This window comes from Drosophila ficusphila, unplaced genomic scaffold (genome assembly GCF_018152265.1).
Source record: "Drosophila ficusphila isolate 14025-0441.05 unplaced genomic scaffold, ASM1815226v1 contig_414, whole genome shotgun sequence".
Lineage (NCBI taxonomy): Eukaryota > Metazoa > Arthropoda > Insecta > Diptera > Drosophilidae > Drosophila > Drosophila ficusphila.
In genome coordinates, this window is record NW_025064328.1 from 6,820,417 (window position 1) to 6,843,386 (window position 22,970).

At 46.5% G+C, this 22,970-nt stretch overlaps 7 protein-coding genes across 8 annotated transcripts; 3 read left to right on the plus strand and 4 right to left on the minus strand.

Annotated features, from left to right (window-relative positions):
* Positions 1-154: 154 nt before the first annotated feature.
* Positions 155-2,482, minus strand: LOC108101526 (dnaJ homolog subfamily C member 11). Its single transcript, XM_043208338.1, is given in 8 exon segments — positions 155-526; positions 588-1,011; positions 1,068-1,184; positions 1,237-1,534; positions 1,586-1,679; positions 1,681-2,163; positions 2,228-2,393; positions 2,448-2,482. Coding segments are annotated over 7 exon segments (1,626 nt in total). The 5' UTR covers positions 2,303-2,393; positions 2,448-2,482; the 3' UTR covers positions 155-391.
* Positions 2,483-2,821: 339 nt separating this feature from the next.
* LOC108101557 (heat shock 70 kDa protein cognate 5) lies at positions 2,822-6,373 on the plus strand. Its single transcript, XM_017205956.2, has 6 exons — positions 2,822-3,139; positions 3,254-3,300; positions 3,556-4,134; positions 4,320-5,424; positions 5,485-5,625; positions 5,687-6,373. Exons 1-6 carry the CDS (start codon positions 3,050-3,052, stop codon positions 5,783-5,785), a joined length of 2,061 nt encoding a protein of 686 aa, XP_017061445.1. The 5' UTR covers positions 2,822-3,049; the 3' UTR covers positions 5,786-6,373.
* Positions 6,370-12,340, minus strand: LOC108101556 (ATP-dependent translocase ABCB1). The gene is made up of 9 exons (XM_017205955.2): positions 12,012-12,340; positions 10,800-11,025; positions 10,455-10,738; positions 8,250-10,206; positions 7,880-8,185; positions 7,658-7,797; positions 7,033-7,594; positions 6,827-6,973; positions 6,370-6,765 (listed from the first exon to the last, which is right to left on the minus strand). The coding sequence occupies exons 1-9, from the start codon at positions 12,125-12,127 to the stop codon at positions 6,565-6,567; spliced, it is 3,939 nt and encodes a 1,312-aa protein (XP_017061444.1). The 5' UTR covers positions 12,128-12,340; the 3' UTR covers positions 6,370-6,564.
* A 729-nt stretch (positions 12,341-13,069) lies between these two features.
* Positions 13,070-15,553, minus strand: LOC108101568 (SET domain-containing protein SmydA-8). Its single transcript, XM_017205977.1, has 6 exons — positions 15,243-15,553; positions 14,729-15,180; positions 13,923-14,351; positions 13,754-13,861; positions 13,475-13,659; positions 13,070-13,394 (listed from the first exon to the last, which is right to left on the minus strand). The coding sequence occupies exons 1-6, from the start codon at positions 15,372-15,374 to the stop codon at positions 13,153-13,155; spliced, it is 1,548 nt and encodes a 515-aa protein (XP_017061466.1). The 5' UTR covers positions 15,375-15,553; the 3' UTR covers positions 13,070-13,152.
* A 154-nt stretch (positions 15,554-15,707) lies between these two features.
* On the minus strand, positions 15,708-19,425 carry LOC108101567 (ubiquitin carboxyl-terminal hydrolase 20). Its single transcript, XM_017205976.2, has 5 exons — positions 19,239-19,425; positions 18,781-19,135; positions 17,925-18,726; positions 16,479-17,869; positions 15,708-16,353 (listed from the first exon to the last, which is right to left on the minus strand). The coding sequence occupies exons 1-5, from the start codon at positions 19,320-19,322 to the stop codon at positions 16,055-16,057; spliced, it is 2,931 nt and encodes a 976-aa protein (XP_017061465.1). The 5' UTR covers positions 19,323-19,425; the 3' UTR covers positions 15,708-16,054.
* Positions 19,426-19,694: 269 nt separating this feature from the next.
* Positions 19,695-21,110, plus strand: LOC108101594 (retinol dehydrogenase 12). Its single transcript, XM_017206006.2, has 6 exons — positions 19,695-19,846; positions 19,905-20,070; positions 20,128-20,225; positions 20,278-20,434; positions 20,488-20,747; positions 20,807-21,110. Exons 1-6 carry the CDS (start codon positions 19,761-19,763, stop codon positions 21,033-21,035), a joined length of 996 nt encoding a protein of 331 aa, XP_017061495.1. The 5' UTR covers positions 19,695-19,760; the 3' UTR covers positions 21,036-21,110.
* Positions 21,111-21,380: 270 nt separating this feature from the next.
* LOC108101595 (retinol dehydrogenase 12) lies at positions 21,381-22,926 on the plus strand. Of its 2 annotated transcripts, none has more exons than XM_017206007.2 (4): positions 21,381-21,652; positions 21,768-22,031; positions 22,090-22,518; positions 22,577-22,926. In XM_017206007.2, the coding sequence occupies exons 1-4, from the start codon at positions 21,567-21,569 to the stop codon at positions 22,791-22,793; spliced, it is 996 nt and encodes a 331-aa protein (XP_017061496.1). In that variant the 5' UTR covers positions 21,381-21,566; the 3' UTR covers positions 22,794-22,926. The 2 variants fall into 2 exon arrangements, with proteins under 2 accessions (XP_017061496.1, XP_017061497.1); XM_017206008.2 differs by having other exon boundaries at positions 22,090-22,506.
* Positions 22,927-22,970: the final 44 nt, after the last annotated feature.

Here is a 22,970-nt window from a genome sequence, read left to right on the forward strand (position 1 = left end):
TATCGACAGTTTCTGAATGTTTTCGATTTCAACAAAGCTTATATTGTTTTCATAAGATTTTTCTATTTTTAATAAAATAAATTAACTTAAAAAATACATAGTTTGAATAACTCTTTTTGAAAAAATACTCTATCTACATAAAAGATAATTCAAATAACTTTTGTACTCTAGTCCGAACTTCTTTGTTTTATTGGTTTATTGCGCTGTTCGGATCATATAGGCATCCCACAAAAAGCGAGTTACAGAGTGGTATTGTAAACTGGGGAAATATTTGAAGATTCGATATTTGCCCCCAAGTCCTGGGAATGGGTTTTTTCTATCAAGAATAAAAACAAGTTACAAACACAACTGAAGATTTAAACTAATTGCAGCGTGGATCACCGAGGCTTGACTATCCTGGCAATGGCAGTCGAAGAGCCTCATTGTCCTTGACGTTGATCACTTTGAACTGGTTTTCATAGGTGTACTCTATGCGCAGAATCTTCTCCTCCCCGATGCTTGGATCATAGAAGCCGGGCAGGTCGCTCTGTAAGATATAAATAATCAAATAAGGTCTCATAAAAAGTAAAATCAATGTCAAGTCCCACCTTTGAGGAGTCGTGCAAATGCAGGGTTCCGTCTTTAACCATACACTGAATAGGCACAGTGACATCCAGCGACTGATCTGGCTTAAACTGACTGCCCCCTTCCGCCGTGCAGCCGTAGACAGCTCGCGTGACAATCAGGCCCTTCCTCGCTAGCTCCTCTGTCATAATCCGATGGTAGGTGGCCTGCATTAGGTGGATAGCAGCACTCGCCTCCTGCCGCTTTGCGGAAAGCCTTTGCTCGTTCTGCCGCTTCGTTCGCTCTACCTCAATACTCTTGCGCTCCGCCTCCATGGGGTCCATTACAGTCTTTTTTATGAAGAACCACGCAATGACCGGGGTCACCGAGGCATAAAAAACGGCCGCAGGCACAATCTCATCGGCCAGGTGGATGGGAAACACGTACGATTGATTTGAACGTAGTATTCTGTGTAAGGGAATGTTGGTAAGAGAGGCTTTAGGTGTTTAAATAGATTCACCCACTTGAATTTGAGTATTACTCCGGAAGGCACGCCAACTGAAACCGTGGCCGTCACTGAACTGTATTTGGAAACCTTCTTCTCCACTCCATACTCGCCCATAAACCCAAAGGTTCCCACCCTGTAAAAGAAAATATTAAAAAAATGTATGATTAGATTTCGCTTCCTCTTACTTGGCAGCCAGCTTCAGCTTCAACTCGTTCTCCATCAGCTTACGGGTGTAAGACAGCCCGAAGTACACGTGTGGAGTGCCGATCACTAGGGACGAGCTCACGGAGTACGTTTCCTTCGAGTGATCGATCTGCGTGGACATAGAGGACTGTGGACCGGCGTTTAAAGTGAGGCTACCCATCGTGTGCTTATCCAGCTGCACGGCCAGAGTGGAAAACAATGCGGGTATGACACCGTGGTCTCGGAAATTAAGATTTGTGCCCCCATTCAGTGTCACCTTTTGGCTAAGCGTGCGGCCACCTTAAAGAAGCAATCTTAGTTTTCTTCATAAACCAGATATGTTCACCTTACCTTTAAGCCCTAATAGGAAGCCATTTCCTGCTCCGGCGCACAGTTCAAGCCAGCCCTTGTTGAGCAGCCGGCGTCCTGCGACCACGAAGCCCCCCACTGCCATTACCATTGGAGGAATACAAGTTACCACTCATAATGATCATATCTTTGCGCGTTATCGGCGCCTCAATGGACTGGGCAATGCTCATGGAACCGATTTCCACACGTGGCATTTCCGAATCGTCGTACGGTGCAAAAATCTCCGTTGCGTTTACGTTGATCGTAATGTTGCCACGCGGATTCGTCCGCTGCTGCAGTCGGCGTTCGGCGGCTGCCTGAGCCAGCCGCTCGTACTCCTCCCGGATCTCTTCCGGAGTCTTTGTCCGATGGAGAATCTCCCATCCCTCGGTGCGCAAACCCTTCTCTCCCACCGAGTCATATATTGCTCGTTGCTGGGGATCAGAGAGCACCTCGTAGGCCTTCTTGGTGCGGTTGAACATGATCTCGGCCTGCTTCTTGCTCTCCGGCTCCATGTGCTTGTCCGGATGAAAGATTCGGCTCTGTTTTCGGTACGCCGTGTTGATCTGCTCCGCGGTGGCCTGCGTATCGGGTGTGGATTATTTCAAGGGGTTTTCTACTACCGGCCGGTGACGCTGCACTTACATCCCGAGGCAAATTCAGAAACGTATAGTAGTTCTCGTCGAGCTCTGCGTCGGACTCCTCGTGATCCGATGCCATGTCTGTGAGGATGAGGGTGACTGGTCCCGCGGTAGCTGCTCGGATTCAAAGAGGGGCTGGGACGGGGCAGCGCACGGGCCTCACCGGCTTTCTATGTTAATTTGGGATTTTGAAATTGTTGGCTACTTTTACGCAATGACTATACATGTGTTGAATGTGCCGATAGTCTGCTTCAATCGGGGTTTGTTGTGGAGTACGGTCATACTGCGGTGGATTGGAGATGGAAGTAAAAGTTCCTACCAACTATCGCAAGTTTAGAAGTTTAGTTTCTTGTTGGAGATGACAAATTGTTTCTGTTGTGTCGTTCTAACCAATTATACTTCATATTTTCTCTTAACTTGCAAATTATAATAGTAATGGTATTAAACTCTTCAGGTTTTTTTTAATAGATTTTTCAAAATCAGTTCAAAATAGGCCAATATAACGACTTACGCGCTCTTAAAAACATGACACATCTAGTTAACTTTCATTCACAATGTTTTAAAACGACATTCTGCTCGAAGTAAGTTGTTTAAATATTTATACACACGCTAGGAACTCGAAATCGAAATTGAAGAAACACCACGACACGCGTTGGCAACTCTGGAACACGTACCGCGGCCAACTATCGCACAGTCCGCGAGAACCGAACCCATCACTTACCTACAAACCGCTCACGGGAAGAAACGTGCTCCGCCGTTTTGTGACGAAAGTTTTGCTTTTAATTTGACAATTGCTCACGTGAAATTGCAGAAGTGAAAAGACAAAATGCTGCGCGTTCCCAAGTTTCTCCCCCGTCTCGCCCGCCAGGCCGGCGTGGTGCCCTCCAACATTTCGGGAGCTTCTAGCATGTTCCGCGTAAGTACTTTCACCCCCCTACCCCCTTCGACTATTATATAAATTGCGGCATGCGGCGAGCGGTTCATGTTTTACGGGAAGATTCTACATCGGAGCACCCTTCTTTTTTTGCAGAACCTGCCAGGTGCTAGCAATGGATTGGCTTCCCAACTGCGTTACAAGTAAGTAAAATAGATATTATTTTATAGATTTCTCCAAATACCAGACCACACTTATGTAAGCACTTGGCAAACATAAGAATTTCCAGAAACCACCTTAAGGTTGCATCATAACACAGGATACTTCTTTTAAGAAATAAGCTATGATATTTGGAAATATCTAGAGTTAGAAACGTGGCCCTTATCTGCACTTGTTGCCGGCGGCCTTATCAGCCCACTTTATTCTGTGTATAACAAATGCCCCTCCCCCTTTTGCAGGTCCGGCGAGGTCAAAGGTGCTGTTATTGGCATCGATCTGGGTACCACCAACTCCTGTTTGGCCGTTATGGAGGGCAAGCAGGCCAAGGTTATCGAAAACGCCGAGGGAGCCCGTACCACACCCTCCCACGTCGCCTTCACCAAGGATGGCGAGCGATTGGTGGGCATGCCCGCTAAGCGCCAGGCTGTGACCAACTCGGCCAACACCTTCTACGCCACCAAGCGTCTGATCGGCCGTCGTTTCGATGACCCCGAGGTGAAGAAGGATATCACCAACTTGTCCTACAAGGTCGTCAAGGCCTCTAATGGCGATGCCTGGGTCTCGTCCACCGATGGAAAAGTGTACTCTCCCTCGCAGATTGGTGCCTTCATCCTGATTAAGATGAAGGAGACCGCCGAGGCTTACCTGAACACTCCCGTGAAGAACGCCGTAGTCACAGTGCCTGCCTACTTCAACGACTCCCAGCGACAGGCCACCAAGGATGCCGGACAGATCGCTGGACTCAATGTGCTGCGTGTTATTAACGAGCCCACTGCTGCCGCTCTGGCCTATGGAATGGACAAGACGGAGGACAAAATGTGAGTATTAATCAGCTACTTTCAGATTATTATTATCCTTATCATTGTTTTCAATGTATTTTGGTAGTCTTTGTTAGAATCTTTGTTTTTAATTTAATTAATAGAGGAAAGACATAAACAAAAAAAATCAAAAAGCTTTATTTCGGACCATGACATTTATCTTAAACCAATTAATATCCTTGCAGCATTGCCGTTTATGATTTGGGTGGTGGCACCTTCGATATCTCGATCCTGGAGATCCAGAAGGGCGTGTTCGAGGTCAAGTCGACCAACGGTGACACCCTTCTGGGTGGTGAGGACTTCGACAATCATATTGTCAACTTCCTGGTGGCCGAGTTCAAGAAGGACAGCGGCATCGACATCCGCAAAGACAACATTGCCATGCAGCGCCTGAAGGAGGCGGCCGAGAAGGCCAAGTGTGAATTGTCCTCCTCCCAGCAGACCGACATCAATCTTCCCTATCTGACCATGGATGCCGCCGGACCCCAGCACATGAACCTCAAGCTGACCCGCGCCAAGCTGGAGAGCCTGGTGGGCGATCTGATCAAGCGTACCATCCAGCCCTGCCAGAAGGCTTTGTCTGATGCCGAGGTCTCCAAGTCGGAGATCGGAGAGGTGCTGCTGGTTGGCGGTATGACCCGTATGCCCAAGGTGCAGTCCACCGTGCAGGAGCTGTTCGGACGCCAGCCCTCGCGCTCTGTGAACCCCGATGAGGCTGTGGCCGTTGGTGCCGCCGTCCAGGGTGGTGTGTTGGCCGGAGATGTCACTGATGTGCTCCTGCTCGACGTCACCCCTCTGTCGCTGGGTATTGAGACCCTGGGCGGAGTGTTCACCCGTCTGATTTCCCGCAACACTACTATTCCCACCAAGAAGTCGCAGGTCTTCTCGACTGCCAGCGATGGCCAGACCCAGGTGGAGATCAAGGTGCACCAGGGCGAGCGTGAGATGGCCAACGACAACAAGCTTCTGGGCTCCTTCACACTGGTTGGAATTCCCCCGGCACCCCGCGGTGTGCCCCAGATTGAAGTGGTGTTCGATATCGATGCCAACGGTATTGTGCACGTTTCGGCCAAGGACAAGGGAACCGGCAAGGAGCAACAGATTGTAATCCAGTCCAGCGGTGGTCTGAGCAAGGATGAAATCGAGAACATGATCAAGAAGGCCGAGGAGTACGCCACCGCCGACAAGCAGAAACGTGAGCTGATCGAGATCGTCAACCAGGGCGAGAGCATAGTTCATGACACCGAGACCAAGATGGAGGAGTTCAAGAGCCAGCTGCCCGCCGAGGAGGTAATTAACGAGGAAACTATGACCTCCGCTTAAAATAATAATACCAAAATATTCTTTCAGTGCGAGAAGCTGAAGAAGGAGATTGCCGATCTGCGCACGTTGCTGGCCAACAAGGAAACCGCCGACCTCGAGGAAGTCAGGAAGGCCACCTCCTCGCTGCAGCAGTCATCCCTGAAGCTCTTCGAGCTGGCCTACAAGAAGGTGTGTCCTTAGCCCGTTTACTGGTGTAATACTCTGTACTGACAAACTTTCTTTCTTTTAGATGTCCGCTGAGCGCGAGAGCAACGCCGGATCCGGCTCTTCCGACAGCAGCAGTTCGAGCGATACTTCTGGCGAGGCCAAGAAGGAAGAGAAGAACTAAATTAGGCAACCATAGTCATAGTTGTTGTTCCCCTATTTAATAATAACCGCTTCTGGATTTCGATTAAGTTCTACGTTAAACACAAAACACTTCATATTCCTTTTCTGAATCATGAATCACACAAAGCCACAAGCATTTACCCAAAAAATGTGTAGTAAAATCTATCCGATGCGATCAGGTCAAATCAGACGATGTGACTTCCAAGCAGAAAGACGTAGACCAAGCCGCCAAGGAGTCGAAACGATTGAGTGCATAAAGTTTTAATTGTTTGTTATGCAATCGAACGATATTCGCCCCTTATCTGGATCGCGTGGTCTCTGTTGTGTTGTGTTCCTGTAAGATTTTGATTATTTTTACGTATATTCTAAACTAGTTGTAGTTGTACAATAACGAGCACAGCACAAAAACTCATCGCAAGGCGGCCACGGCGTTCGAGACGCGGACAACTGAACATATGATCATTTGGAGGTCCTACTTTAAGCTAAATTGTATGTTGGTTTCCAGTGGACAACCAATTCGACTGGGTAATATGCAATTAAATTTAAACAAATCGATGTAAACTTAAAATAAAACAAAAACAAACATTTACATACAAAAATATCTATATATTTCCTACAATATTGAAGTGTAGTGTCATTTAAAATTCATTTATAAATTCCCGGAGATATTCAGTAATGAGCGGTGATAAATAATCTTAGCCTAACTTAACTATTGACTTTTTGTACAAATACTAGACAGTGTCGTTGTTCGCAGTTCACTTAGCTAGGTGATGTGGATATCTACATGGCTCCACTCTGCAGTTTGTAGAGTGTGTAATAGAGTCCTCGATTCGCGAGCAGTTGCTTGTGGTCTCCTGTTTCACAGACCACTCCGTTCTCAAACACAAAGATCACGTCCGAGTGGACAACTGTGGACAGTCGATGGGCTATACTGATCGTAGTACGACCCTCAGAGGCGGCATCAAGTGCATCTTGGACAACCTGTTAGTAGTTTATGTTGTTGAATAAGGGTTTAATGAATTGTAGAGATTTTTACACCCACCTTTTCACTTTCAGCGTCCAAGGCTGAGGTGGCCTCGTCGAGCAGCATGATCTTGGGGTTCCTGATGAGAGCTCTTGCAATGGCGATGCGCTGCTTCTGTCCTCCGGACAACTGGGCACCCTTCTCACCCATTCGCGTGTCGTAACCCTACAAAGAAACAACATTTTATTATAAATCCAAATAAGAATCCATATTAGATAACTTACCAATGGAAGGTTAGAAATGAAATCGTGTATATTTGACTTTTTGCAGGCGGAGATAATCTCCTGGTCTGTGACACTCCTCGAGTTATCACCGTAGGCTACGTTTTCCCGGATTGTGCGATCGAAGAGGATCGGCTCCTGGGAGACGATTCCCAACTGGTTGCGCAGATTTGTCATGGAAACGTCTCGCACATCGTGGTTATCTATCAGAGTAGCACCCTCATCCACGTCGTAGAATCTCTGTATGAGCTGGATGCACGTGGACTTTCCACAACCTGAAGGACCCACCAGGGCGACCTTCTGACCCTTGCCCACCCTGAGATTCAAACCCTTGAGCACCTGAACCTCGCGACGCGTGGGGTAACTAAACTCCACCTTGTCGTAGCCAACACTTCCTTCACAGTGCCACGGATCACGAGACACTCCCGGTCGGTCCACAATCATTGGCTGACGACGCAGGAACGTAAAGATGGTCTTGGCTGCCGAAACACCCTTCTGCATATTCGGAGCAAAAGCCAAGGCGTTGGCAATGGAAGCTGTGCCCATGATCAGTGCTTGGGATACCCTAAAAAGAAAAGCAGGTGTTAGGAAACCCTTCTTGATTGACTGTGCAAATCTCTTCACTCACTTGAACACATCTCCAAACTCTATTCCACGGTTGATCACACACCAGGTTCCATAATACATACAGGCGGCATAAGCGAAGAACATCAGGGATCGGGCAAGACCGTAAACCAATCCGCGGAAGTGAGTGTTCCTCTTGGAAATCTGAAATTAGGAACATGAAAATGCATTAGTTAGGATTTAAATCTTTAAATGCTTACTATATATCCGCCTTTAAGGTACATACCTCCACAGCTGGAATCAGCATGCCAATGTAGGTCTGGTGGAACATTTCTTCGCGACCCAAAGAAACGACAGTACGAATATTGGAAACCACTTCCACGGCCAACTTGGTAGAGTTCTCCATGGTCTTGGCGGATCCCATGTTCTCCTTTGCCATTAGGGTGCGCTGCATGTAGAAGGCAATCAGAATGAAAGGAGTGAAAGCTAGAGCCACCAATCCCAGACTCCATTCGTAGTACATGGATAGGCCAATACCCAGGGCAAGAGTAGAAATCGATTGGATGATGGTTCCAATTCGTTGTCCAGTGGCCTAAAGATTATTAAATAAGTTATAAAAGGTTGGCAAAGTAAGTTATTTAAATTTAACTACTTACACCCTGAACTGCAGCAGCATCTCCGGAAAGTCGAGCGCAAAGACTTCCGGTTCCATTGGCCTTATCATCGAACCAGGCAACTTCCTGGCGCAACATAGCTTCAAACATGAGTCCTCGGAGGCGTTCCGTAAGCCTCTCGCCGGCGATTCCGAAGAAGTAGATCTGGAAGAAGGTGGCAATGCCCACCACGATTCCGGCAATCAGGAAGTACAAACTGTACTGGTTCGAGTTCTCGCGCACGTATTCATCGTTGTCCTTGACCGAGAGCACCTGCAGGATGCTGCCGAAGAGCACAGCAAAGATGGGCATGGCACAGCCCATGATCACGGAGGAGATACAGCCCACTGTGATCTGCAGATACTCCGGCTTGCTCATCTTCATCACCTCCGTCATGGGTTTCACTTCGTTGGGGTCCTTGACCTTCTTCTTCTTTTTCTTGTCCTTCTTGTCGGACACCTCCTCTTCTTCGTCCTCATCCTCTGAGAGTACCTTGATCTCCTCCTCGTCCTCGTCCTTAATGTCAAAGTTCTTGTAGATGTCGCCAGTGGGACTCAAAACTGAGCCATCATCGTCGCCCAGTTGGGTGGTGACCAGGTTGTAGTAGTGATCCTTCAGGCCCATCAATTCTTGGTGGGTTCCACTCTCCACCACTTCACCCTGGTTTATCACCACAATCCTGTCAGCCCTTCGCACAGTGGACAATCGATGGGCCACAACGATGGTCGTTCTTCCAGCACTTACTTTCTCCAGAGCAGCTTGCACCTTGGCCTCACTGGCGGTGTCCAGAGCAGAGGTGGCCTCGTCCAACAACAAGATCTCGGGATCACGAATCAGGGCACGAGCTATGGCTATCCTCTGCTTCTGACCACCGGACAGCTGAGCTCCTCTCTCTCCCACCAGAGTGTCATAACCTTTGGGAAGTTTCTTGATGAATACAGCAGCATTGGCAGCGGCAGCAGCTGCCTCGATCTCCTCCCGGGTGGCATCCTCCCTTCCGTACCGAATGTTTTCATAGATGGACGTGCCAAAGAGTACGGGCTCCTGACCCACCACTCCGATCCTAGAGCGCAGCCAGTTGATGTCGATGTCCTTGATATTGGAACCATTGAAGTAGAGATCGCCAGCCTGCGGATCGTAGAAACGCTGGATCAGTTGGATGCAGGTGGACTTGCCACAACCGGAGGGTCCGACCAAAGCCACTGTTTGGCCACGATGGATCTTCAGGTTCAATCGGTTCAGAATGGGAATCTCTGGTCGAGTGGGATACTGGAACTCCACATCCTTAAACTCAATGGTGGTAAGTGGTTCGTTCAACTTTTTACCCCCAGCATCAATGGGATTTATGGTGGGAATCTGCTCAATGATGTGGAATACCTTGGCACTGGCGCCCTTTGCGATGCCAAAGGCCTCGATATAAGGAGCGGCCATGCCAATATTCATGGAACCCATCATCACCGAGAAGAACACGGTGATCATGGTACCGGGATCGTAGTTCTCATATGCGGGGTCGTTGTATCCCTTCAGTACTAGGCCCACTCCATACCAGAAGGCCAGAGCATAGGAGGCGTAGATAAAGAACCAAAGCAACCCGAATCCGATTCCGGAGAACATGTTCCTCTTGATGTTTAAGAGCTTGGCAGCCACCACGCTTTTCTTGTAGGCAGCAGCCTCTTTTTCTTCGCCCTCGAAGGCTTTCACTGTGCGAATCCCGGACAGAGCTCCTTCTGCTACCACGGCGGCTCCGGCGTACATGGAGACCTCCTTTTTGGCCAAACGGGATGTGGCCACAGATACCAGACCCATGGCGATAAAGGTCAGCGGCAGACTGGTCAAGCAGACCAGCGACAATTGCCAGCCCTTGACAAAAGCAAGGACCAAAGATCCCACGAAGGAAACCAGGTAATGAATAAACATCACCACTTTCTCAGCCAGTCCATCCTCCATCTTAGAGAGATCTCTGAAAAAGGTAAACACAGTTTAGCGGTTTGGTAAGATAATGATATCTTAGTATTGAATTAGATTTTGGACTATTTTATTTTTATGAGAGCTCATAGGGAATTCCAAAATCATGTGGATGTCTCTTACTCAACAAAGTGATAAGATAAAGGCAAGAAACTTGTTGATATGAAAGCTAGCCGGAATCGATAGGCAATTATGATAGTCCGTGATTAAGTATGAGATTGATAGGAAACTCAAATTACTTACTCATTCATTCGGCTAGCCACTTCACCACTCTGGTTAAAGTCGTACCACTTCATGTCCTGATGAAGAATGGAGCGAAAGAACTTCGAGCGGATGGTCAGGATTTGGGAGTGGGCGGCGTAGTTGAAGCAGGTGATCGAGAGATAGGAACACACCAGCATAACGATGCCGATATAGGTGTTCTGCAGAGAGAACTGTCGCACTTTGTCCAGCAGCATAGTACTAGCATCATCAGTGGCTCGATAGGATTTCCCTCCCGCTGCCAAGCCGCCCAAATCGATCATGTCCTAAGTATTAAGAGGGTTTAAAGTTAAGAATTATGTTGCCAAACATGCAAATGCAACTCACATTAGCCAGATTGCCGAAGATCAAACTGTTGGCGGGTGTGGTAAGACCAGTGGCCACGGCAGACAGTATTCCAATCACATAAAGCATGCGATCCTGGGTGGTGGCATACCGGAACATCTGGAAGTAGCCGACCTGCTTTACTTCCTCCTTGTACTGGAACTCCTCCTCCTCATCGCTTTCACCTGCCTCGTCATGCTTTGACTTCTTTTTCGATTTGTTGGGCTCACTGCAATAATAATAAAGGGTGTCGCGCATACACCAATCACCGATGGTTATCAGTAAGTTGTTTATATTGACGCCATAGCCCTGAACCCGTTGTCCAATCCTTATCTGCCCATGACACCCGCCAAGGGAAGTGGTTCCAAACAGCCAATGGCATTACGGCCACGCTTCGTTTTTCCCGACGAATTCACTATCTATATCTATAATATGAGAGAGTCGTTTATACAGACTACCTTGTGCGTTGGCTCTCTTTTATTTGGTGGACATTTATTGCATTAGCAATCAATGAAAGATAAAGTCATAGCTCGCAAAAAAATTTAAACGACTTCCTGGCACACTTAATAACTGATTATTGCAAGATTTAGTTAAGCGTGTAATTTGGCCATTTAAAGCCATAGTTTAAAAATAATATTATAGCTTCACTGTTTTAAAGTTTACTTCCAATATTTTAGTTGTGGGTTTCCATTTAAATAAAATTTTTGTAATGGAGCAATCTTTTTAATGAATAAAACCTTTTCTTAAATCTGTAAAGTTATGTGGCCAAAAAAATCCTTTTAAAGATCTCAATTTATTTTTTTTTTACTTTTACTCTGTTGACTTTTACTAAATTAGTTAACCCAATTTTATAAAGGGTATAGACGAATTAAAGTACACATGACACCCAACCATTGTATACGAAAAAATTAGCATTGTCATCATTGAAGAGCAATTTTGTCATAGGTGAAAAACTTCAATGGAATTTGTTATACAAATTTAATTGAGCACTCTACGAAAACATGCCAATTAGTCACAGTATAGATTCTAATCCTTTATCAAGAGATTAGACTGAACAAGAATAATTAGTTATTATTAAATGATCGCTAAAAGATTTCTTAAGCTTAATTCCTCACTAAAATCACAAAAACCACTTTTCCCACAATTATATTCACAAAATCTTCCGTTGTATATCCTTAAAGGATTTTTCTGTAAATTAAATCACTTAAAACTCACAAGCTCTTCCGATCTCGTTCGGAATCCTCTAATTTGGTGCTCAGGACGATATTTGTTTTGTACTGCGATCGCGAATTCCCATCGTCCTTGACGACGTCCCCGTTTTTAACGGTCATTGTATATATACAATTCGAAGGCTAACACTTTGTATTTGGCAATTCGTTTGGACTGTTGGTATCACATGGGCTAGAGGACCTGAAGGCAGTACAGACTAAATCAGACTATTAGAATGTGGCAGCAGGTATCGCTTTATATTTGAATGCCTGCGGAACCAAAGTGAGGCCTTATCAACTGATAATGTGTGTTTATCAATATATTGAACATGTATAAAATTCTTAAGACTAACGGTGAGTTTAGGTCTGCTTGTGAAATTCGTGGTCCAATGGAATTTAATGGCTGCACGTGAACCCAAAATGATTAAAATTGGCGATAAAAACTAAATAAAGTGATTCACCTGTGGGGGGTCTTCAGAGACTTTTTTGTTCAGATAATTGTATAACCCTAGGTCAGTGTTTTAGCCATTAAATACAAAATTTACAATATAAAAATAAATACTATACTATCAAACTAGAATCCAATAACTTTTCGCTTGCCTTAGGGAAACCCAACATCTAATTTCAAATGGTTATAAATGAGCAGAATGTTTTGGCACAGATAAGTAAAGAAAGTTTCCCACAATAAGGGTCTTTAGATAAAGAAAAGTCATCATTATCAGGCAGCCTGGATAATGATAAGTTACTCAGTTAGATATAAGATTGCACCGGCTTTTAATGAGTTATTGCTTATGGATTTCCAATGAATGAAGATTATTTGAATGGGTAAGAAAAGTAAAGAATTTTATAACGACCACCTGTTAGAGAATTAAACAAATTTATAATGTCACGGCTAACACATACTAATCAAAATATCTTATCCTTATCGCTAGACTGTCAGCGTAGCTTACTCACAATCCAAAATTCACATATACAATACAATGGAGCAGCCATTAATGACGTTGGACCCATGAGTGATGACATGACTGGCCAATTTCACGGTGGGTTAGCACCAATGAACTACAATTTATGGGATCAAGTAATGACAATTTATTGGTTATTTCGATAAAAGGCTTTTTGGTGGGAACTTATTTGATTGCATTAGCTTTTTAGGAGATCCTCGTGACCATTCGCAGGGCGTCGCGGTTAATCTTGGCCTGCTTCAGCATGTGACCTTCAATGAATATGTCCGACTCGTACTGCAAATAGTTGACACACTTTTCCACATAGAACAAGGACTCCTCGAGCCGATCCTTGGGCGACAGGCTCGTTTCCAGAGCAACACGACGGGTCTGCTCGGCAATTGCCGAGTGCAACTCGAAGCAAAGCGTGCCAAGCGTGCGAACTTCGCCTGTTGAGTAAATACGAAAAACACCAATCAACCACTTGAGATAACGCTGCGTATACGTAATTATCAACAATAACACTTACACGGCGTAAGCTTTTCGTACAACTCAACGAGTTCGCGGGCGTATTGTAGCTTCAGCAGCAGCTTGTCGTCTGAAATAACCATCAGCTCCTTTTGATCCTTGGCCAGGAGCTGGACGAGCAGGATTTTGATCTCACTCATGTGAAAATGTTGAGGAGGCAGCCACTTCTCGTAGTGTTTTAGGTATCTATAAAGTAAAAGAAAAATGTTTAAGTAAGGTATAGTCACTAGAGTTATAGAATTCCGATTTCATGATGGTTGACAAATTATATTTGACTTACTTTAAGCCATTTTCAACGTTCTTCTCCATGCTCTGGATATCCTTGCCAGCCCGTTCCAAGATCCTTTCGACGTAGTGCTTCTGGACTTGTTTGTGGCATTCACGGCAGCTGGAGAGGATCAAGAAATCAGTTAAGCTTGGAACCATGGAAATAGCTTAGAAATACCCACCGCCAACTACCGTTCCAGTCATCAGCTTTGCTGGGCAGCATCAGTCCTCCGCATTGGCGATCCTCGCATTTTATGGCGCTGTAATCTGTGCCCAACTCAGTGACATCCACACATCTCTCGCAGGCGCACTTGAACAACTTGGTCTGCATCAGGTGTCTCTGACGATCGGCGGTGCCCCAAACGGCATCCGAGTAGCAGATGCTCAAGTGGGCGTTCTTCTTGATCTCACGCGGTGCCCACAAGATGCAATGGCCATTCTTGTTGAAACTCTTGGCCAGATTGGGCAGACAGGAGTTCTCCGTGAAGGAGGCCGTGTAGAAGACAGCCACATGAGGTGGATCAGTAGTTGGCACCTCGTGTCCGTTAATCTGCAGAGCACCCACGGTTCTCATGATCTCCTCCTCGCTGAACTTTTGGGTTTTGAAGAACCTAAAAGGGTATACAGATAAGTATAATTTAGTTTATCAAACAAAATAAATAATAATATAAAATCATAATTGAGGGGGGTTACATATAATTTTATGACTTTATATTACTATTTTGATAGGGACCTATTGATAATTATTTATGACCTTAGATAATAACACCAAAGTTACGGTAGATAGACTCGCATAAAGGGCAGATAAGATAAGAGTGTTTACTTTTACTTATTCGATCTTTTCCTTTCACTCGGTAAGCGTGAATTTGTGAAATCAAATTTATATGTGGAAAAATATGGGTGATGAAAGTTTTCTTTCTATTGAGATGAATGCCTACACTAGTAGTTACTATAACATTATGATTATGTAGACCTACTAAGTACCTACTTGGGAATAAACTGTCCGATGCTGGCCAAATCCGCCTTCCATTGATTGGAGCCCCTTCTGGTGGACTCGAGTGACTCCAGCTCCTGGAACTTACTCGCCTTCTCCGCACTGGTTTCCCCAATCAGCAGACATCGCACGGTGCTCAGGCACGTGTAGAGGGGATGGGGCCCGTTGAACTCCTGCACGTTGGCCTTCTGGCCCCGGTCCTTGGTGAGACGACACTCGGCCTTGTGCTCGTCCAAGGACTTGCACTCCGGTCCGCACAGTGGCCAACCGCACTGCTGGCACTCGATGTGATCCTCCGCCTCGATGCCGTTCAGACAGCCCAGGCAGACGGGGGCGGAGATCTGGGCGGGGCCACGCACCAGAGGGGCTTCCCTGAGGATTATCTCATAGGGCTTGATGGTGCGCGTGGCCACCAGATGCCGGCCTAGCTGCTCATTGTGGGCGATCTGCAAGGGGGTTGAGGTTATGTAGGGCCGTCTTTTTCGATGGCATCAGAAATGAGGCCCACCTTGAATGGATGGCAGCTGGGCTTGTGCGTTTTCCAATCCTGCTTCTGGTGCTGGACAGTGCAGTAGGACACCTGGTTACAGTTGGAGCACTTGTTCTTCGTCGGCTCCTCGCACACATGGCAGGGATTCATGGTGGCTGGGCAATTGTACTATGCAAAGAGATGGTTTTTCAGCCAGAGAACCTCAGCCGAACTCTCACACAGCCGCTAGATGTGCATCCACCTCCGCACGCCTCACTGAATCTCTATAAACTGGGCCAGCTGAAGAGCAATACACACATCTGCTGCTGCTGCTTCTGCTACTGTGCTCTGTCCTCTATAAATAGCTCGAATACGCCGCTCTCGAGTGGACCAATGCGGTGCGGTGGCGGGCCACCCTAACCGTAAATTGAAGTAAAACAAAAGATTTTTTTTTTTTTTTTGTGTTTATCTGGCCCACGCTGAAAGCCTAGATTCGCTCAGCCCTTAGCTTGACCAAGATTTCTACGATTTATTTTCTATTGTTACACCGATTTAAAGCACTCCCACACACTATATACAAAACGACCCCTGGCCAGGAGCTGGGATAACATAACTGGTATGGCGCCGGATGGGGAACAGCGATACGATTAATTTATAAATACAATTTTTACATACTTTATATAGCCTCCACCCCAACAATACACTGAGGTATAAAACTACTAACGCTTTCGCTTACGCCTAAACTTTGATTTAGGCCTGCATTTCGGCGGTGACATTCTGTGATTCTGGCCAGGGGCACTGGTTCCCAATCCTTTTTTTTCTAACTCTCCCCGTTCCACCGGCGCCGTCGATCAAATATCAGTCTCTTCGCTTGGCCCATTGGCCTCGCGCAGGGTCACGAACTTCTGCAGCGTGACGTTCTCCTTAGTGGTGGCGTTGCCGCTGCTCCTGGACCCACTTCGCAGTTTGCCCTTGTCGCGAGACTTTTCCTGCACACCGTTCACCTGGAAATTGTCGCTTTGGAATGGTATCGATATGGGTAAGCTGTAGTCGCTCTGAAATGCAACAGTTCGGTCCTTGTCCTTATCCTTGTCTCTATCCCGCTGCTCGACAACTGGGGGATCGGCATTGGTGTTGGCATTGTAGTTCCCTAAAAACAAACAATTATAGCTCGGTCATTAAAAGGTCTTAAGTTCGAGTCTCTATAAATTTGTTAGTTAACGTCTAACCTTTGATTTAAAAACCGATTGCTAATAGCTACACACAATTACCCACCTTTGGCTCCAAACATCTCGGCATGCTGTTTAAAGGCACTGCGATTACGCTTGCCTCTCTTTCGCATATTCAAACGCAAGGCGGAGACCTTCATCTTGGATCTGCTGCGCTTGGACTTTGGGCTATTTGGTCGCAGATCCGACTCCGCCTCCACCGGCTGACGCTTGGTCTTCAAACTTGGACTGGGACTGAGACTTGGACTCGGACTTGTACGTCGGCCTAAATTGCTTTCGGTGTCGGAATGATTGTGCTGGTAATTGGTGGTCGCAACCTCCTCGTCTTCGTCTTCCTCCTGATCCTCGTCATCGTCGTCGCACTCATCGTCCTGATCGATGATTTCTATCTCCTCGGCATCGTCGTCATCCGAAAGTGCCTGACGCAGCATAATTTCTGGCCCACCGCCGTATATATTATGCAGGAATCGCCACAGTCGAGCATTCAGCTGCGCATAATCGGAACCCAAACGCACGCAGCTCACAGTTGTCGTTCCATTTAGAGAGCCATTTTCGGTGGGAGCAGCGATTCCTTCGTTGGAAATCGGTCCGGGTTCCTTTGGGGTCTTTCCTCGCGAAAACTGCTGCCAGGAGCGAAGCCAAGGCATTGCAATGGCATAGATGGCCGTCGAATCGAATTCGTTCTGCAGCCCGTTGTACTTCGTAAACTCATTAAGCTCGTACTGCTGGCGACGCGACAGGGTCTCCGCCGCCCTCTTACAAATCTCGCACTCAAAGATTATGTTCACTGCTGGCCCGCCGCCAAAGGTACGATAGAGATAGTCCCACAAGGGTTGAGAGATGGGCACCGCAATCTGGCTGATCATCTCCGTCTTGGAATGTAGAATCCCTCCGTGGGGGCAGAGCATCTCCTGGTTGTTAATCGGACCTGGTTCGGAAAAGGTGGCCAGTCTGGAGAGCCATTCTCGCGTTACGTAGAACTGGATGTCGGAATCGCACAGCGGATGGGTGGTTGACAAAGTCATAGCCTGTTCACGCACTAGCTTCATCTGCGGATTGTGCTTTTGGTAGAAGAGCACATACGCCTGGCACGTCTGCACCACCTCCGCAGGCACTTCCCCCACGTGCTGGTCATCGAACTCGTACCACTTTCCGTTCAGCGCATTCCGAGCATAACAGGTATAATGGCCACCACCGACTCCTCCATGGTGACAAATCACGGACGAAAGGTTGTAAATAGGCACCAGGCTCTTGCAGTCCTTGTGAATGTACGGGCGCATGTCGAAGCCCTCCAGCGGAAAGAAAACGTCCGACGAAATTTTCGAGCTGTAGGACAGATCGTGTCGAAAGCGTTTCAGGTGGATGCACAATACCTCGGGCAGGGTGAGGACTCGGGAGTACTTTATACCCGTGCGCAGTTTGTTGCAACGCTCGCAACTGAAAAAAAAATGCTACACATTTTAGACCTTTAAAATTAAATCCGCAGGCTTACCTATACATATTATCGCCCTTGAGCTCGTCGGCGCTGAAGAAACTGGCCATGCAGTCGTAGAGCGTCACCGAGGGTCCGTAGATCCAGGAGCGCAGCATGTTCCACATCCACGCCAGCCATCCTTCGTTGCTCCTTGCGGACGTTTCTGCGGCATTTAGGCTCTGGACGCTTAAGCTATGTGTCTGGTGAAGAACGTTAAGAAAATCGCGGTTAGGAATGGGCAGCGAGAGGTCCTGGAATGTTTCCTCGCGCGTTGAAACGCGATCGCAGGTTAAACACTGCACGGAGGACAGAAGCTTGCCGTCGAAGACGTCGCTTATAATGGAGCGAGCCGCCTCAACGGGCTTCTGTTCGGTGGTGGAACTATTCATCTGTTGGTGCTGCAGAGGGGGCGGTTGCAGGTGCACTGGATGAGCTTCTGGCAGGGTGCTGTTTGAACTATTCTTTCGGCAGGGCGTAACAAAGTACTCGGTCTTCAGGAGAACCTCTGCCGACCGCTCCGACATGCTGCTCTCACAGGTGTCGTATTCACTCTCGGAGGCAGCAGGCGTCAAGGACGCAGGCGCGACCTCATCCTCGTTGTCGTCGTCCGTTTCGCTGGGTGGTTGCTGCTGGTGTGGTTGGGATTGCGGGTGCGCTTGGTTTTGAATCTGTGGCTGCAGGGAAACCTGCTCAGTGAGCTCCTCGTGTAGCTGGTCCATGAAGCAACGCAGGAATTCCTGGGTGTCGTGCTGCTGGTAACCTCGAAACATGGGATGCACCGAGCGAATGCCGTACAAAATGCCGCGCGGGGCAATAAACTCTGCAAAATCTCAAGGTTTAGTAATTTTTCCGGTAAAGATGAGTGGGGCTGAACCTTTGGGATCATCGACATCCTGCCAAATGTCCTGCATAAGGCGGCGATAGCTCTTGGCCAGACCGGCGGGCTTGCAGCGACGGGCGCTCTGCTCCGAAATGTACTCCACGAGATCGCTGCAGTTGATAAAGTAGTGCGTCATCGGCGGCAGGTTGCTCAGTGCTTGCAGCGCGGAGTTCATGTAGCATGTGTTGGCCAGATTTTGCAGACCCACGAGTCCTGTGCCCGAACCCGTTGCTTCATCTTCGTCCCCGTCCCCGTCTTCCCTCCTGGCCAACGAGTTGAGCGATCCGGTGAAGAGCGTATCATGGCACCGACTGCTTCTTGGGTCTGTCATGACATGACCGTTTGTCAGCTGTCCAGAAGAAAATCGAAAGTCATGTAATAGAGTCCCAAACAATGCCAAAGAAAGGGACAGTTCGGTTCGCCTGGAGCGGTTCACTTGCCCACCCCCTCACCTTGAGACCCTGATCGCAGTCTGTGGTGCGGTTTTGATGCTCTACATGTGGACTCTGCTGATTTGGTTTGGGGCTTAAATTCATTATAGCTCTCTGGCTGCGTGTGTTCTTTTTTTTTATTTTTAATTGAGAATTTATATTGGAACGACCGAAGAAAAGGCGTTTGCGATTTTAGTGGGTACTTTCGGTATTTAGAAAAGGTGTGACCACAAAAATACCAAAGCGATAAATGTTTACAAGTGCGGTGCACGGTAAATACAGCTTAAAAAAATAAAGTAAAATATGGAAACGATGTGTTTTTTTCTAAAACTTCGAAATCCGTTGGCGGAGAGTGCACCGTTTTTTTTTGTTATTAACAATTAAAGATGCGATTTGTAGTACAAATTCGGATTTGAGTGACCGTATTTGCAATAATCCGCCACCAGACGACTGCAATAATCGGCACATCACATGCAAATACGGTCACTCAGATCCGAATTTGTTTTCGGTTACCAAGCAATTTTTATATTTTGATTAAGTAAAATGTCGATTCTTGCATTTTTGAAGAGCCGCACCGTGTTCTGGCTGAGCCTTTCCACTTCCGCAACGGGTCTGGCCTTCTTCGTCAAGTTGGTCCTCCGTTTCCCTCACAGAAGTCACTATTTTTAACCACATTTCGTCTTCCAGGGACCTTATGCAAGGCGGGAAATTCACCAAAGAAACTGATGAAACCGGCAAAGTGGTCATTGTGACAGGGGCAAACACCGGAATTGGCAAGGAAACGGTTAGGGAGATAGCAAAACGTGGAGGTACCGTCTATATGGCATGCAGGAACCTAAAAAAATGTGAGGAGGTATGCTCTCTGTATACAGTTTTACCTTAAACATGTCATACAAGTTTCTTATCACAGGCGCGCGAGGAAATAGTTTTGGAAACAAAGAACAAATATGTGTACTGCCGCCAATGTGATCTGGCTTCCCAGGAATCCATCCGACACTTTGTTGCCGCGTAGGTCGTGAGCTCTAACGACATGAATATATTCTAAAATGAATACCCTCAGCTTCAAACGGGAACAGGACCACCTGCACGTACTGATCAATAACGCCGGTGTCATGCGCTGTCCAAGATCTCTTACCTCTGATGGCATCGAACTGCAGCTAGGAGTTAATCACATGGGTCATTTCCTGCTCACCAATTTGCTATTGGATCTTCTAAAGGTGCACAGAAGCCTTTCAACATATGAAACCTACAATCATCCTTTTTTCTTTAGAAATCTTCGCCTAGTCGAATTGTAAATGTGTCCAGTTTGGCGCACACCCGTGGAGAAATTAACACAGGCGATTTGAATAGCGATAAATCCTATGACGAAGGCAAAGCCTACAGTCAGAGTAAATTGGCCAATGTTCTCTTTACAAGGGAATTGGCCAAAAGATTGGAGGGTACTAAAGTAACAGCAAATGCTCTGCATCCGGGTGTGGTGGACACAGAAATAATCAGGCACATGGGCCTATTCAATAATTTCTTTGCAGGGTTGGTAAAAGGTGAATGCCTTCAAAACATATTGATTAATGATTATATTTTTTTTTTAGTCTATTTGTCAAGCCCTTGTTTTGGCCTTTTGTAAAGACTCCCAAGAATGGTGCCCAGACCACTTTATATGTGGCTCTGGATCCTGAACTGGAAAAGGTGACAGGTCAATACTTCAGTGACTGCAAGCTTAAGGAAATGGCACCTGCGGCCACGGATACACAAACTGCCAAGTGGCTCTGGGCAGTCAGTGAAAAGTGGACCAAGCCAACGATTATTAAAATAGCCTAGTTTGTATTTAAAAAAAAATGTTTCTGGCAGTCATTATGTTACTTCGCATAAATTTTCAGTTTTTTACAGTCAAAATTTCCTTAATTTATCTTACTTTAGTTATGTTAACTTGACTTACTTCATCCTAAGCCATCTAAAGACAGTTGAAAGCTCAAGATTTGAATGTGTACGAATGTCTATACTCGGAAACCGGTTAGGGGCAATTTCTACATCATTTGCTTAAAATAAATATGTATATCCATTACATTTTAGCTTGAGCCTTCGGTCCAAAAGTTTAGGGTCATTTCATCAGTATTAAGCACTCACGCTCTCGTGAAAGTAACTCGGTTTTCGGCTTCTTGTCGCAGTTATCTATGCTAAATGTGTTGAAGAGCGGGTTTCTGATTACAGGCTACTCATAGAAACCCTCACTATCAATTTTATCAGTTGTCGTCCAGTAATCGCTGCGGCAATCACTTTAAAACTCAACTAATTTCGCCCGCGGTGGCACTCTTGAATAGACCGCGAATTCGGCCGGAACTATTAACTGGCATGGAAATCATTATAAATTTGTTTCACAAAGTTGCCCCCGTATTTCTGGCCCATGGAATTGTGGGCATTATCGCCTTCTGTGTGAGGTAAGTCGAAGCGTCGATTTGAAATGTAACGCTGAGAAGCATTATCAACGGCGTTTACCCGTGACGACAAAATAGTTATCACCGATTAACAGGCATAATTTTTACCCCGATTTAGGCTGTATATGCAGGGGGGAAAGTTCAGGAAGCAGACCGATGAGACGGGAAAGGTCGCCATCGTCACTGGCGGAAACACGGGTCTTGGCAGGGAAACGGTTTTGGAGTTGGCCAGACGAGGAGCCACCGTTTACATGGCCTGCCGGGATAAAGAAAAAGGTGAACGAGCACGGCAGGAAATCGTTAAGAAGACTGGAAACTCGAAAGTTTTCTCCCGGGAATGCGACCTGTCCTCTATGGATTCCATTCGGAAGTTTGTGGAAGAGTGAGTCATAAAATAAACCATTTAGCTTTCCTTTAACCTGATCGGTAATTTTTAAAAGCTTCAAGAAAGAGCAGAGGGAGCTGCATATCTTGATTAACAATGCCGGTGTATTTTGGGAACCACGTAGACTGACGAAGGAGGGATTCGAAATGCATCTGGGAGTAAACCATATTGGCCACTTTCTGATGACCAACCTTTTGCTGGATGTGCTGAAGAGGTCGGCTCCCAGCCGGGTGGTAGTAGTGGCCAGCAAGGCTCATGAACGGGGTCAGATTTACGTGGATGACATCAACGGCAAGGAATTCTACGACGAGGGAGTTGCCTACTGCCAAAGTAAGCTGGCCAACATACTATTTACTCGTGAATTGGCCAAGAGGCTGGAGGGAACGGGTGTCACGGTCAACGCCCTTAATCCTGGCCTAGCTGACACTGAAATAGCACGGAATATGATCTTCTTCCAAACCAAGTTTGCTCAGTATGTAGTAGAGTGTGTCCTCTTCAAATTATTCATCAATATTACAAGAATTAATTATGTGTATTTACAGAACAATCCTGAAACCGCTTCTATGGTCAGCGATGAAAAGCCCCAAGAACGGGTCGCAGACGACATTATATGCCGCGTTGGATCCCGATCTCGAAAAGATATCAGGGCAATACTTCAGCGATTGCAAATTAGCACCTGTAGCCCCCGCTGCCCTGGACGACGAGATGGCCAAGTGGTTGTGGGCCCAGTCCGAAAAGTGGGCAGGAATTTCACTCTAAGTTGGCTGGTACGGGTTATGTTGTTTAGCTAGTCGCTATTTTAGCCAAATGAATTGGCATTGAATGCCATTGATATTTATAAAAAAATTTAATGCAGGTAACAATATTTTACGGAATAAAAGTTTTCAAGATATTTTTAAGAAATTTGTGACAATGAGAACGAGGTAAATCCGTCCT

What these genes read in the sequence shown, in the direction of transcription:
- LOC108101556 (XM_017205955.2), bottom strand. Translation starts at nt 12,127, where the DNA reads ATGACCGTTAAAAACGGGGACGTCGTCAAGGACGATGGGAATTCGCGA. An exon ending in TCTTCGGCAATCTGGCTAAT is followed by an intron (nt 10,739 to 10,799) that starts GTGAGTTGCATT and finishes CTTAATACTTAG; the next exon opens with GACATGATCGATTTGGGCGG. An exon ending in GAGTTTGGAGATGTGTTCAA is followed by an intron (nt 7,595 to 7,657) that starts GTGAGTGAAGAG and finishes TTTTCTTTTTAG; the next exon opens with GGTATCCCAAGCACTGATCA.
- LOC108101557 (XM_017205956.2), top strand. Translation starts at nt 3,050, where the DNA reads ATGCTGCGCGTTCCCAAGTTTCTCCCCCGTCTCGCCCGCCAGGCCGGC. An exon ending in GAGCTTCTAGCATGTTCCGC is followed by an intron (nt 3,140 to 3,253) that starts GTAAGTACTTTC and finishes CTTTTTTTGCAG; the next exon opens with AACCTGCCAGGTGCTAGCAA. An exon ending in GACAAGACGGAGGACAAAAT is followed by an intron (nt 4,135 to 4,319) that starts GTGAGTATTAAT and finishes ATATCCTTGCAG; the next exon opens with CATTGCCGTTTATGATTTGG.
- LOC108101595 (XM_017206007.2), top strand. Translation starts at nt 21,567, where the DNA reads ATGGAAATCATTATAAATTTGTTTCACAAAGTTGCCCCCGTATTTCTG. An exon ending in ATTCGGAAGTTTGTGGAAGA is followed by an intron (nt 22,032 to 22,089) that starts GTGAGTCATAAA and finishes AATTTTTAAAAG; the next exon opens with CTTCAAGAAAGAGCAGAGGG. An exon ending in TTTGCTCAGTATGTAGTAGA is followed by an intron (nt 22,519 to 22,576) that starts GTGTGTCCTCTT and finishes GTGTATTTACAG; the next exon opens with AACAATCCTGAAACCGCTTC.
- LOC108101594 (XM_017206006.2), top strand. Translation starts at nt 19,761, where the DNA reads ATGTCGATTCTTGCATTTTTGAAGAGCCGCACCGTGTTCTGGCTGAGC. An exon ending in TGCTATTGGATCTTCTAAAG is followed by an intron (nt 20,435 to 20,487) that starts GTGCACAGAAGC and finishes TTTTTTCTTTAG; the next exon opens with AAATCTTCGCCTAGTCGAAT. An exon ending in TTCAATAATTTCTTTGCAGG is followed by an intron (nt 20,748 to 20,806) that starts GTTGGTAAAAGG and finishes TTTTTTTTTTAG; the next exon opens with TCTATTTGTCAAGCCCTTGT.
- LOC108101567 (XM_017205976.2), bottom strand. Translation starts at nt 19,322, where the DNA reads ATGAATTTAAGCCCCAAACCAAATCAGCAGAGTCCACATGTAGAGCAT. An exon ending in AAGGGCGATAATATGTATAG is followed by an intron (nt 17,870 to 17,924) that starts GTAAGCCTGCGG and finishes TTTTTTTTTCAG; the next exon opens with TTGCGAGCGTTGCAACAAAC. An exon ending in CGAGATGTTTGGAGCCAAAG is followed by an intron (nt 16,354 to 16,478) that starts GTGGGTAATTGT and finishes GTTTGTTTTTAG; the next exon opens with GGAACTACAATGCCAACACC.
- LOC108101568 (XM_017205977.1), bottom strand. Translation starts at nt 15,374, where the DNA reads ATGAATCCCTGCCATGTGTGCGAGGAGCCGACGAAGAACAAGTGCTCC. An exon ending in GACTGGAACGGTAGTTGGCG is followed by an intron (nt 13,862 to 13,922) that starts GTGGGTATTTCT and finishes GATCCTCTCCAG; the next exon opens with CTGCCGTGAATGCCACAAAC. An exon ending in AACGTTGAAAATGGCTTAAA is followed by an intron (nt 13,660 to 13,753) that starts GTAAGTCAAATA and finishes TTTACTTTATAG; the next exon opens with ATACCTAAAACACTACGAGA.